General features: G+C 35.0%; 1 protein-coding gene across 1 annotated transcript; it reads left to right on the forward strand.

Moving 5' to 3' along the window:
* The first annotated feature begins 6,888 nt into the window (after positions 1-6,888).
* Positions 6,889-7,873, forward strand: LOC104770566 (thionin). Its single transcript, XM_010495012.2, has 3 exons — positions 6,889-7,289; positions 7,401-7,478; positions 7,573-7,873. Exons 1-3 carry the CDS (start codon positions 7,058-7,060, stop codon positions 7,668-7,670), a joined length of 408 nt encoding a protein of 135 aa, XP_010493314.1. The 5' UTR covers positions 6,889-7,057; the 3' UTR covers positions 7,671-7,873.
* The last annotated feature ends 6,593 nt before the right edge of the window (positions 7,874-14,466 follow it).

Consider the following 14,466-nt stretch of genomic DNA (forward strand, 5'->3'; position numbering starts at 1 on the left):
ATGACTCCAACACCTTAAGAAACTTCTCCTTCGTTCCCAGCAACAACATTCCCATCCACAACAACAGATCTCACCCAGACAGCCAAGAAAAATCCAAAAACCTCTAAACTCACAAACCCACTAAAACCCTCGACTTGGTCGATTCTCCGCTTAAATACATCCCACTTAAACCAAACCAGCCCAAATCGCCAAAACAAATCAACCCGGTCGAACCAAAATTGATGGTGTCGATCGACACTCGACTTGGTGTCAATCGACACCCACTCCCAAAACCCACAATTTGTTTGCGGATGTTACAATTCTCCCCCTCTAACAAAAATTCGTCCTCGAATCTGCAAAACACCGCCACTCGAACGCAAAACTCATGCAACAACCGTCCCAACGGTTTGCACCATCCAATCATCCGGTCAGCCGCAACCACGACACCGCTGGTCCAAAACACCTTGACCCCACTGGTCAACACAAATCAGACCCCAGCAGTCAACCCAAACCAGACCTCATCGGTCAACCCAAACCAGACTCTCCCAATCATCACATCTCTGGTCCCCCCTGGCCAGCATAAACCTGAACCTCCTCGTCAACACACAGAAACCCCAAGATTGAACTCCAATCAACCCCGAGATCTGCATCCGATCACAACAGGAAATCTGAGATTAAACCCCCATCAATCTCCTAAATCCACATCCGGTCACTGAGCTTATCTCCACGTCCTTGACACTTTTGCCCCCAACTCATCCGCTCTGAGGTTGCAACCTTCAGGCCATACTGATCACACTTTCAGACCCCCTCATCGTCGAGCCATACCGTCTCACCCTCGGGTCGTTACCCTAAAGATCACGATACCAGGAGAACCCCCATCTCCTCTGCCACTCTCAGGAGCAGAGCCCCTCGAGCTTTCGGTATCTAGGGAACCTCCCGTCCCCTTAGGAGAACCCTCATCTCCTCATGAGTTGTTCAGGACCCCCCGCCATTATAGCAAACAGTCATAACGTTTATAAGCATTTCTTCAACAGGGACCACCCCCCGTGATCCACATAGAATATTGCAATGTCCTACCAACACCATATTCCCTCCCGGAATATCACCACTGCCATGTTCACCTCCAGGCCTCACTTTAAAGCATCTCAAACACTTCGGTGTTCGCACTCCCCTTTCCAAAAATAGACAAGTTCTAACTATACATAAAAATTTATATTTTTAGTAACTTTTATTTTTGGCAACTTTTCATTTATAGAACTCCCGAGCGATTTCCTTTCTCCACATGCCCCACAAATCAAAAGTCCATAAGAACTCCATTTTATTAAAACCTCAAATGCAATAATCGTTTACAACACCAAACCCAAAAATACATAACTGAAATAAAAAGAATCAAAAGCTAAACTAAACTCTGGGTTGTGCACCCGGTCCTCCCTTCGGCTGCGCCACTACCTCCATCATCTGCCTCCACTTGGGACAGAAAGGCTTGATATGCCCCTCCTCTCAACAATGATAACACGAACGATGATATTCCTGCAGATCATCCTTCTTGGAACAGTCTGCCAACCTGTGATTCCTGCTTCCGCACCCGAAACACCCTCGCGCCCCTTGCTGCATACCTGACGTGTCTTCCGAATTCCTCTTCTGTCTCTACGCCGGTTTGCTCCCTCTGACAGGAACAACCTTCTCTGGCATCTCCTCTGCCTGGACCGTTGGGCTAACCACCACGGTCTGCTTCCTCAGGTCTTCCTCGATCTCAGCTGCGATCTCCACTAGCTTCGCCCTCGTGGCGTAACTCCTCCATTTACAGTGGACCCTCAAGTCCTCACGAAGCAGCCTCATGAACCTCCTGACCTGAGTCTCCTCAGACTCTGTTGCCTGGCCTCTATACAACAGAAGTCGACTGAACTCCACGTCCAACTCCCGCACAGACCGCATCCCTTGAGGAAAATACTTGCGGTTGAACTCCTCCACGAAGTTAACCTAAGTCATCTCCTGCTGCACCCTCCTAGCTACCACTGATCTCTACCACATGTGAGCATCACCAATCAGACTGTGGACCCCTATGTCCACCCAAAACTCCTGAGGACATCTGAGAGACTGGAAGTTACAATCCACTCTCGCCCTCCACACATCTGCAGCGGTAGGGTCAGAATCACCCGAAAACCTCCCAATACCGATGTAGCCCATCTCTCTCTGCATACTGACATAACAAGAATGAGCTCCTACATCCGCAGCCACTGGATGCTGCACCTCCGCCACCACTGGCGGTTCTACCTGGGCCTCAGCCGGTACTACTGATAACTCTCTAATTTACATGTTTTAAGCATCCTTTTTTGTCCATATTTTGCATTGTTTATACCCTAACCTTAGCATTTTTAGGTCATTAACTGTATGAATTCATATTTAGGCCATTTAGGGTGTTATATTCTTGCATTTGCATATTTTGGATGAAAACAGTTGCTTTAGATCCTAAAATGGGGAGAAATAAGGTAAAATCCGAGCATGTTCCCAAGGAGCTATTGAGAAGGAAGAACAGTCCGAACCCCAACCTGATCGAGGAGGATTCAAGAGAAGGAAGAACAAGCCAAAGACCTACCCGAGGAACAACTCGACCATATCCTCGTGCACCCCATCGAGCAGAACCTCGGGCAGGACTGGGAAGCTAGGTTAAAGGGGTTTACATATATGAACCCCCCTCTTCTTCCTCTCACCCTAGCATGCCGTAGACACTCAACACAGAGAGCGAGAGCTTCTGAGAGAGATTTTGAGCGACTCAAACACTTTTTTTACTTTGTTAGGATTTATTTTATATTTCTTTGTTATCCTTTTAGATTTTTACTCTGTACTCTTCACTTATATTTTATTTTTCAATACAATGCAATTTTCGTTTATCTATGCTTTTATGTTTTTTGCAATGAGATCTGAGTAGTGAAACAAAGTTTCTATGGATGGGATAGACAATTATGTGTTCTTGATCGGTTAGGATGTCTTAGCTTGATTATTTATGATTTATAAATTTCTTTCTAGATTGGTGTTCTTAATGCTATCAACAGACCGATAGGTTGAGATTAGATCTAGGGTATTTTACCATCGAGAGATGTAGATGAAATGCTTGAATCAATCAATGCTAGTGATTTACTTACTTAGCCTAAGAGATTAGATGTGTAAGGAGTTTATTGACAATAATGAATCGGTTTGTGTTGCCTGCTTGGTCATGTTTCTCCAACGAGAGTTGGGTAGGGGAGTGATCAAGGTTTATTGTTTCTATCACGAGAGTGTTTTAACAAGATTTTAGAGATTCATTGTCTAAGAAATATTTGCTTGAAGCATGTAAGACATCCATACTGGTCAGGAACACTTAGGAGTCAATTATCCCATCCTTAGGAGCTTGCGCATCTTGATTGTTTACATTTTTATTCATAACTCGACCCTATACCCGAACTGGTACTCGATCACCAGCTTCGTGTACACCTTCGAGTTGTTCATACTCTTTTTGTTTACTCGATCACCCCATCCGATCCTGTACTCGAATGCTTGCATCGAGGGCTTAGGTCGTGTGGTTCTTGTTTATTTAATTTCTTTTAATTATTTTAGGATTGTTAGATCAAACCCATTTATTGCTTGGCTTGACTTGCATAGTTCTGATCATATCTCATCTGTTAGCATAACAACCATTTGGATTGATAACCCTTTGTACTACAACTGCATAGGGAATTGATACCCTGGGTGAAAATCCTGTTATCAACTACTCCCTGCAACCGCTCCAGCACCGCGCCAACAAGTCCGCAATCACAGCATCTCCACCTACTGGAACTCTTGCACTCGGAACTCCAGTACCACCGGCCAACCCGACACCAACACCTCCCACACCGACGACCCCTTCAGCGCCTACGGTCCTATCAGCACCACCACCGGCCACACTCATAGAATCCTCCTAGAATGCATGCGACTCGCCAACACCCTCCACCATCACACTCTGGTCCACGGTACCACTAGAAACATGGCCTATGCCCCTACCACGACCACGTCCGCGTCCACGACCAGTAACAGCTCCACCTCTAACCGTCAGCACTACAAAGAGCAAAAGGCTGAACACACAATTCAAAACCGTACACAAATAACACATCTTACCGTGGAATCTCATTGAAGGCTCGAATAGGATGTTCTAGGATTCCATGCCACACACAATTGACTAACTCACATAATCAATTAAAACATGCAAATCTACAACATCAACAACAGAAACCTAGTGAACCCAAACCTAGAACTGTAAGGACTATGATACCAAACTGAAACGACCTGACCCGATTTTTTTTTTAATAATACTTATAATATAATTAAATACCCCATAAATTTATTTGCACTATTTGAAGACGATAAAAAAAAACCCCATAATATTTAATTACAATCTAACCAATAAACCAATACATTCACAGTAAAATATATATAACAATAATCACCAATATATCAATAATACAATAACATTCCTAACCATTTTATCCAACACCTAGTCAGCATAAACATGACCCTTCCGGTCAACGCACATAAACCCCAAGATTTAGCCCGAGAGTCAAATATAATAAAATTGATATGAACTATTCCAAAAGCTAAATATGCAGAAACATTTTTAAAATATTTTAACACACCACTCAAGTTATACTTCCGAAACCCAACACAGTTAATATTCTATAGCATGAATAAACCAGTCCGTAAATTTTAAATGAATACTAGATAATGACCCACGCTTTAAAGCGTGAGAAAATATTTACGTAAATTTGAATTTATTTTTACAAAATAATAGTAGAAATTTTATTTATTCTATACATTTTATAAAACTATATATTTAATTTACTTAATTTCATACTCCGATTTCGAACCGTAGTCGGTACTACTATTTTGGTTAGGGTACAATATCAAATTCGTTAATTATAAATTCGGTAAAGTCTAAAAAAATCCAATCAAACATGTATTGACTCGTGATTTGGTATTACAAATTGATGTGATATGGTGTTTAGAGATCTTAATATATCAAATTTACAATCGTGATTGGCGTTAATATTAACACCATTGTAGTTAGTAGTATATCATGTTAGTATATATTAACTTTATACGTGAAAATTACAATTAGATTATATATATATAAATATATATATATATATATATATAGTCAACATTATGAATTCAGTATTGTTTACATAGTGAATATTATGTATAAAAAAAAGTTTTAGCCAATTAAATAGTTTGTTATAGTTTCCTAAGATTTCTGAAACAATAAAAAGAATCTGTTAAATAATTTCATTAAATAATTTTGAAAATATTGTTTTATTCTTTTATAAACAAATATAAACTTTTCTTTTGTTAGTAATTAGATTAACTAAAATACAATATCATTTTCGTAATATACCACATCAAAACTGGTTAAAATTCTAACAACATTGCTTAAATAAGTATATGGAGATATTTTTAAAATATAAGCAATGTTTAGTCTTAGTTTTAATATATATCTATCATTATTAAACAATTTAGATATGCAAATATTTAATCTTAGTTTTATAAATAAAATTAAGTTTTTATAATTGTTCTAAATAGTTGTTATTGTTTCCTAAGATTTCTGAAATAATAAATAGAATCTGTTAAGTAATTTTATTAAATAATTTCAAAAATATTGTTATATTATTTTATAAACTAATATAATTTTTTATTTTGTTAGTTATTAAATTAATTAAAATATAATGACATTTTTTTTGTAGTATATCATATGATAGTAAGGTTAAACTTTAACAACATTACTTAAATAAGTATTTAGAGATAAGAGATTACCATTAATTTTGAGCTAATGAATAATGAAATCAATAATTATTTTCTTTTGTATTATCAACTAATGTGTGAGATATTATTTTCTTTTGTATTATTGAGTGAGAATATGTAGTTGGGTTCGTTTCGTGAAAGGTGGCTGATTAGGTTTTTACTTTATTATTTTTTTCTTTTATACTTTTTAAACAGTTACTCTATTTATTTATGGGCTCATTTTATTTTTATATTGTAAATTTTATTCCAATCATTCAATTGCTATTTTTATGGGTAACCATTTTCTGGTTACAACAAATTAATATTAAGATTTTGTTAGTATATTTTGTAATTTAATACAGTGGTATTTTGTGTAATATATTACAGAAAATAGAGTTATTTGTTTAAAGGGTTGCTTAAATAATATAATAGAGATTCAATGTAAATAATCAAATCATGGCAACAAAGCCTTCATTTGGTCCCAACGTAATATTCAAAAAAAAAAAGGAATCAAAACAAAAGAGTTGTTAAAAACAAAAATAAACACAAAACACGTTGTAACAAACTATTTGGATTTTTGTTTCATTTTTTAATTTGCCACAGCTAGACATAACTAGAAGATATTTGTTAATAACTTATAACTAGAAATTTCTACAACCACAATAAAAAAAAATTAAATAAAGAAACACAAAACTTTATTGACAGAATACTCATAATATAAACTCTCTCGACTCAGACGTATATAATTAGAAATCACATCTCCAATAACAGCCTCTAAATAAAGAAACAGAAAACTTTATTGACAGAATACTCATAATATAAACTCTCTACTCATACGTATATAATTAGTTATAAAGCTAATTATTAGAACGTCATCATAATTACACATTTAGCACGAACATACATAATATATATAGCCAGCAAAACTAATACGGAATAGTGACTCCCTAATCCCTATTAAGTTAAGTATCCTGATTCAAATATATCAAGTAACACAAAACTTTAATAGGTTTGTTATTCTTTTTCTGATTAACCAAAAAGAAAAAGAAGAATAAGATTTAAACTATCCTTAGTGTGAATTCGATTGCCATTAAGATAAGGTTTGATACACGCAGCGTGTACATACAAAGTCTACAGAGAATGTGATGATAAGTGTAGCAAACGACGTTTGTGGTTCCTAAATGAGACCAACTAGTATTTAAATGAGCTTTGTCTCATCACCATTTCATCAATACAAGCTTATAACCCTCCACATATACATTGTGCAATCAAACAACTGATCAATTGAAAGATGGAAGGCAAAACTTTGATTCTAAGTGTGCTCATAATAAGTTTTGTCATGGCAGAGATTCAAGTCGAGGCAAAGAGTTGCTGCCCGAACACAACTGCTAGAAACTGTTACAATGCATGCCGTCTTGTTGGAACTACTTCTAGGGAAACTTGTGCAAAAATTTGTGGATGCAAAATTATTAAGGGGACAATATGTCCTCCAGGATATATACATGACATTCTTGAAAACTCTGGTAATTTCATCTTTTTTTTTGTTGTTTCATTAAGTTATATTTTTTTTAAATGTTGGACCAAGATTTTTATGCAAGTTCTAAATATTTTATTTTATTTTATTTTTATTTAAGGTGATGCTGTCAACGAATATTGCAAGCTGGGTTGTGCATCCTCTGTGTGTGGTACCTTAACTACTCTCCAGAATTTCGGTAACACAAAAACTCTTTAATATTATTATTATTATTATTAGACTTTTGGAGCAAATGAAAATCAATTAATTCTAATATTATTTCTGTGAATTAGATGCAAGTGAAATTGTGAATGGAGCAGTTGTACAATGCACCGACGCATGTTCTAAGTTATGTACCAAGGGATCATCCAATGAAGTTGGAACTGCCTAACAAGCATATCCACGAACTATGTGTTGTTGTTTTCCCTTTTTTCAATAATTGTCGTGTATGTGACAAATAAATGCTAGAGTCTTGAGCTAGCTTCTACTATTTCCAAGTTTTCTATGTGATCGTAGAAGAAGGTCATCGATCCCTAGATTGTTTACCCCTTCTACTTGCTATTATCCAAATAAAGAAAAATAATCTGTCTTTAACTTCAATGATCAAAACAAACTCTCGCTTTAACGTAATTTTCTTACAATGAATTCATATATATCTTTACAACATCCAATGCAATCTTAGCAAAACAGTTAAGACGTATAAATCTCAATTTATATAAAACCATTCAGAATGGAATCGATAGGTTGATGTAATGGAAAACTTATAGTCATGATTGTTAGAGTAGTAACCAAACAGACCTTTTGTTTTGGTGAACAGTAATCCAATAGACTTCAAAAACACAAGGGAACAGTGAAATTCTTGGTAGTATATTATTAACCGAATGATTACATCAAGTACTTCCAAGAGTTGTTTCAAGCTCAAGCTAATTAAAATTTGATTTTGGTGTTATAGGCTGCAACGAAATTAGCAAAAATTAAGTAAGCGACGGTAAAGTATATTAATCTCACTCATTATTAATTAAAATAAATAAATTTATTATCTATATTAACATTTTTTAAGTATATTTTATGTTATGTCTTTAGTTTTATTTATTTAAAAAAGTTATTTACAACATTAACCCTTAAAACATCCAATACCATCTTAGCAAACAGTTAAGACTTCTAAATCTCAATTTATATAAAACTATTCAGAATCCAATCGATAGGTTGAAGTAATGGATAACTTATTGTCATGATTGTTAAAGTAGTAATCCAGCAGACCTTTCGTTTTGGTGAACAGTAATCCAATAGACTTGAAACACAAGCACTACAAGAATATACGCCAATTGCGACGGCAAGATTTGTCGCTCATCCCTCGCAAAACGGTAATAGTAACGGATCACAATACATGTCTCACAAATTGACAAACATAGAACTTGCGATGTACAATATATTTCCCTCGCAACAAACACACAAATTTCGATGTACAATATTCGTTGCAACTTTCTTGCAAAATATGTCGTAAATCCCTCTCAGATTTGCAAGACTTTTGCGACATTTTTTCCATCGCAAAGTATTTAATAATATCATAAACCCAATGATATATTTCCTCGCAAATTAGTAGTAATTTTGTATTTATCGTAAATCCATAGCATAAATTTGCTACGGATTTTGGCTTTTTTTTTTCATTTTGATATTTACATGTTTATATTTTAACATTATTTCTTTATAAATAGAAATAGAAAATAATTCAAACATATATATAAATAGAAAAGAAATATTTGATTACCAACAAAGAATTGTCTTACAAACCATGTTCAAAAAACCAAGTTCAAAAAAAAATTAAAAGTTAAAAAGCTTGTGATACAGAGGTTCCAGTTCCGGTTCTGGTTCATGTGTCTGTGCCAGTGCCGGTGCCGGTGCCAGTGTCGTCTCCTATCTCTGGTATGGTTGGATTGCAGTCATGTTCAGTCCTCGTCGGAGTTCTGCCTCCAAACATAGCAGCAAACTCAGGATCCTTCACAACAAGGTAGTCAAAGTATGCATCATAGCTATGCATTTTTTTCTGCATTGGCTTGTAGTTGAGTGGCTTGAATTGCCAGAGTTTTGGCTTAAGTTGCGAGAGTAGCTTCAGCGACAGCAAGCTTCTAAGCAAGAACAACCGAATCATCAGTAGGCAGAGGCGATGGACCAAAATGGGCTGAAGATGCTTCATTTTTCAAAGAACCAACTCCATAAATTCTGTTTTTCTTCTTCGGCGCAACCTGTCAGCAATACAATCAAACAATTACTATCATAGTCATATGAAAGAAAGACCCAACAACCAACATACAAGCTTCAGGTCCTAGAACAGACACAACAACACAAATCTAACATATCCTACAAACACACATTACAATTAGACCAATCCTTAACATATCATATGACAAACAGAAAACAACAACACAAACTAACAAAAGAAAAAACTTATAACATCCAACAAAAACACAAGAAAAACTTACAACATCCAACAAAAACACAACACAATAAGGCAACAACACAAATAAGTTAGAAGTTTACCTCGGCATAAATTTTGTTCTTGGTATGAATAGACAACCCACCAGAAGTAGAACTTTCCATGTTATCCCCTGAACAAAGTTGAGATTCAACCTCTTGTATCTTCAATCACACTTCATTGTAGATGGACTCCGACTTTTCATCGACAAAACTCCCATCGGGTTTACTGTGAGTCTCTTCGAGGATACATAGGTAATCCGGAGTGCTTTCACCAGTCTGCTCAGACTAAAACAAAGGAAAAAGGTTATTAATTAGTAAGAAAAAAAGAATAGTAAAGAAGTAATTGTTAGAATTCAGAATCACCATTATCCCTCCACTTTCCCTTCCACGGACTCACTTGATCACACATCCGCTCCTTCAACTTTTTTTCAAACTCAAGCCTAACTCTACCGTTTATAGAACAGTCCCAGTTATATGTTTGCTTGTAAAAAAGAAAACAATATATATATAAGTAATGGTACCATCGATCAATATATATATGTAATGCTACATAAGTTAAATCAAAACACTTCATACCATCGATCTACGACCCGCTCTGGCATCCGTATCCTTGGCATGAGGCTCTTTGAAATCTCTTTCAAAGATGCTTCGGACAATGACTACAACGCTCCCATCTTCAGAAAACCTAGGGAAAAAAGAATAAAGAGATTGGATGTAATCAGTTTAAAATTGAACCGAGAATTAAAATTTCAAATTTAAAATTAATTAGTTTAATGAATTTCTTACCAGAGATTAATCAGTTTCAGGAGGGCGGTTTGGATCTAATCTTGTTAGCTGTTGACGACCGAGACTCTCGAGTAACTCCTCCAATGTCATATTGTATAGATGTTGAAGCAAAGAAGTAGATGCTGGAGATGTAGGAGTGGCTGCAGCCGCACCAATGGATTGAGATGCAGAAGCGGTTGCAGCCGCACCAATGGATTGAGATGCAGCAGCGGTTGGAGGCGCACCAATGGGTGGATATGAAGCAGTTGCTGGAGGCCTATGCTGTGAGGTTGCATGTCGAGAATCCTGAACCCCCGATGAGGTTCCTCGAGCACCACCATTGCATGGACTTGGAGTATTAGTCTGAGAGAGGAACCATGTGTAGTCGTTCCCAGAAAACATCTACAAGAAAGAAAAAGAGTATGAGACCAAACATACAATAAAAACTTAGGGTTTATCGGAAAACTTAAATACACAGATCCGGTAGAATAAACCACAGATCAATTGGTTTTAAGCAAAATAAAAAAACTTAAATCGAACAAATAAAACTGTAAATCGCATGAAGACATGTCTATACCTTTTTAAATACACAGATCTGGTAGAGACAATCTCAGATTTACCGGAGATGAAGGAGAAGAAGAATCGAATGAACCGAAGAAGAAGAAGAAAGAGGAAAAAAACTTAGGGTTTACCGGAAACGTCGAAAGGTTAACCGGAGAAAAAGAAGAAAGAAGAAATAATGTAACAATTTACCAGAAACGGTGAGAGGTTAACCGGAGAAGAAGAAAGAAGAAGATAGAATTTTAGGGGGACAATTTTAAAAGTATACTAAATTTAAGAAATTTAAGAATTACACTTAATATTATAGTTATTTGAAAACTACACATTTGGAAAGGGAAATGGACAGAAATACCCTTATTATTAAACAATGTTAACAATTAAATTAAAACAATAAAATTTTAATTTATATTTAAAAATAAATCAATTTTAAAAATAAATTACTTTTAAAAATTGTTAAATTTGGAATAAATTATTTAATAATTTAAAATTATAACGAAAATTATTTATTATATTTTAAATAATGATTACATCAATCAATTAATGATCTTAAAAAAAATAATTTAAATATTTTTGTTGATATTATTTAGATTTAAATTTATTTTGTTTTAGACTTATTTTATCAATGTTGATTTATTTATAATGTCGACTTTTTGAACAATTATTTTGTTTTTCACTTCTGTTGACTTAATTATCTTCGTAAACGACTTATATTTAAACAGTTGACTTATGTTATGGTTAGTGGACTTATAACATAGTCGATTTTTTAACAAGTGACTTATTTTCTTGTTCATCGATTTATATTTGTTATCTGTTGATTTGTTTATTTATTGTTGACTTATTACATTCTACATTGATTTATTAATAAGGTCGATAATTTGAATGGTTGACTTAAGTTTAATTTTTGTCGACTTATTTATTTTTCCATCGATTTATTTTAAAATTGTTGACTTTTTTTTGTTTGATTATTCTTTTACATAGTCAACTTTTGATGATGTTGATTTATTTGTTTTGTTTATGACTTATATTTTTTTTCCCGTCGATTTATTAGTCTAAGTAGACTTATTTCATTTTAAGTTGACTAATTAATATGATTGACTTTTTGAACTGTCGACTTATATTTTATTCCTGCTGATTTATATTTTTTATGACTTATATTAAAAAGTCAATTTATTCTTATTTTTCCATCATTGATTTATTATTTTATTAATTGATTTGTTACATAGTCGATTTTTTTGAACTGTTGATTTATTTTCTAAAAGTTCATATTTTTATTATTTTATTAAAGTTAACAATTTTCAAAATAAATTAAAATATATAATTATTTTAATAAAAAATTTACTAAATGAAAAAATTTGAAGAATTATTAGTGAATTAGAAATGTGATTTTGTCATTTTTATATTGTTTATGTTTTATAAAATCACTTTTTATTTTTTTATCTGAATTTTAATTTTATCTATTGATTAATATTTTCCACGATAAACTACTTCATCATTATAAAAAAATAAATCAATATCTAAACTATAAGCAGTGATTTTTAAAAATAATTTTCTAACAATGATGAGTTTAATTATTTCTTGTTTATTTTTTTAATGTTTAATTAATTATTAATTAAGGGCATGTTTTAATTATTTATCTTAATTTAATATTTTAGTTATTGATTAATATTATAAATAATAAATTAATTCATCATTTTTTAAAAAACAATTCAGCAAAATTCCGAATATCTAGTTTACACAATAGTTTTAAAAATATTTTTTCAAATAAATTAATTTACTTATATTGTATTTAGTTTAATTGAATTTGTACTGAGGACAAAATAGTCATTTAGTTCAACACATAAGGTACATTTCAAAGACTTAAAAGATTTAGTATGGAGTTCAAATTTCCTATTAAGTTTGAGGTATGTATTCAAATTTTTTTAATTTTAGGGTTTTGGTTGCGGCTTGGTTTGAGCTTGCTCAAACTAGGGCTTCCGTGTATATATAAACTTATGTAGCCTCGCACTTCCGTAGAAACTATTGCAATGGCTTTGCTAGTCTCCCTCGCAAATACATCGCAATACAAAACCAGGAATAAAACAATAAATCTTTCTATAATTAGGAAAAAAAAATAAAAGCTATATATAAAATGTGTGTGTGTTTCTACATAAATACTACGTAAAAACATTAAGAATGATTGACATAAGGGCTGAAAACAATAAAACAAGAATAAATAAAACTAAAATCTTCATATATTTAGGAGAATATTGGGAGGCATTTGCGAGGGAAGGCTCGGTAATCTTGTGACACCCTGGTTTCAGAGCGTTACAAGTGGTATCAGAGCCGAACTCAGCCAAGTGTTGAGTCAAGTGGGCTCACACCGTCGGGGCTGACAGCCTTGGTGCGCAATGAGGACGTTGCGATCTGTTAGTGGGGATAATTTGTGACACCCTGGTTTCAAAGACTTATAACGCCCCGACCGCCACCTCTCAGTGGGCTCCATGTCCAATCCTAGTCCATAGGCCCACTTTCCTTAATGAGCCTCACGTCCTTTCACTAGGCCCGTGGGCCCATCAATATCTGACGGTCGGTTTGTTACGTCTGAGAGGCTTTAAAGGCTTGTTACCGTCCCTACAAATCACCACATGATCTTTTCCTGTGTTTTGTCCTCACTCGCACAATTCCAACAGTCACTTTCCAGAAGGTCACCAATCCTGAGACTACTCGAGCTCAAAGTACACTTTGATGATATAGATGGCCAAATCAATTCTCTTAAACCTCTCCACAAACCAGGTTGTCACAATTAACCCCCACTAACAGATCGCAATGTCCTTGTTGCGCACCAAGACCGTCATCCCCGACGGTGTGAGCCCACTCGACTCCACACTCGTCTGTGTTTGGCTCTAATACCACCTGTAACGCTCCGACCACCACCTCTCAGTGGGATCCATGTCTAATCCTATTCCATAGGCCTACTTTCCTTAATGAGTCTCAAGTCCTCTCACTAGGCCCGTGAGCCCATCAATATCCGACGGTTGGTTTGCTACGTCCGGGAGGCTTTAAAGACTTGTTACCGTCCCTACAAATCACCACATGATCTTTCCCTGTGTTTTGTCCTCACTCGCATAGTTCCGACAGTCACTTCCCGGAAAGTCACCCATCCTGAGACTACTCCAGCTCAAGCACGCTTAATTCTTGAGTTCTCTCAGGACCCTTGTCTGAAAATATAATTGCACTTTTGTGACATAGGTGGCCAAATCAATTCTTTTAAACCTCTCCGCAAACCGGAATGTCACAAATTTGTCGCTATTTTGCGAGGGATTAGTTACGACTCCTCGCGAAGACCTCACAAATGCCTTGCAAATAAGTTGGACCTCGCAATTATGTAGGAAAACCATCGTAATATA

The sequence above is a fragment of the Camelina sativa genome, chromosome 20, assembly GCF_030686135.1.
Source record: "Camelina sativa cultivar CO46 ecotype springtype chromosome 20, ASM3068613v1".
Lineage (NCBI taxonomy): Eukaryota > Viridiplantae > Streptophyta > Magnoliopsida > Brassicales > Brassicaceae > Camelina > Camelina sativa.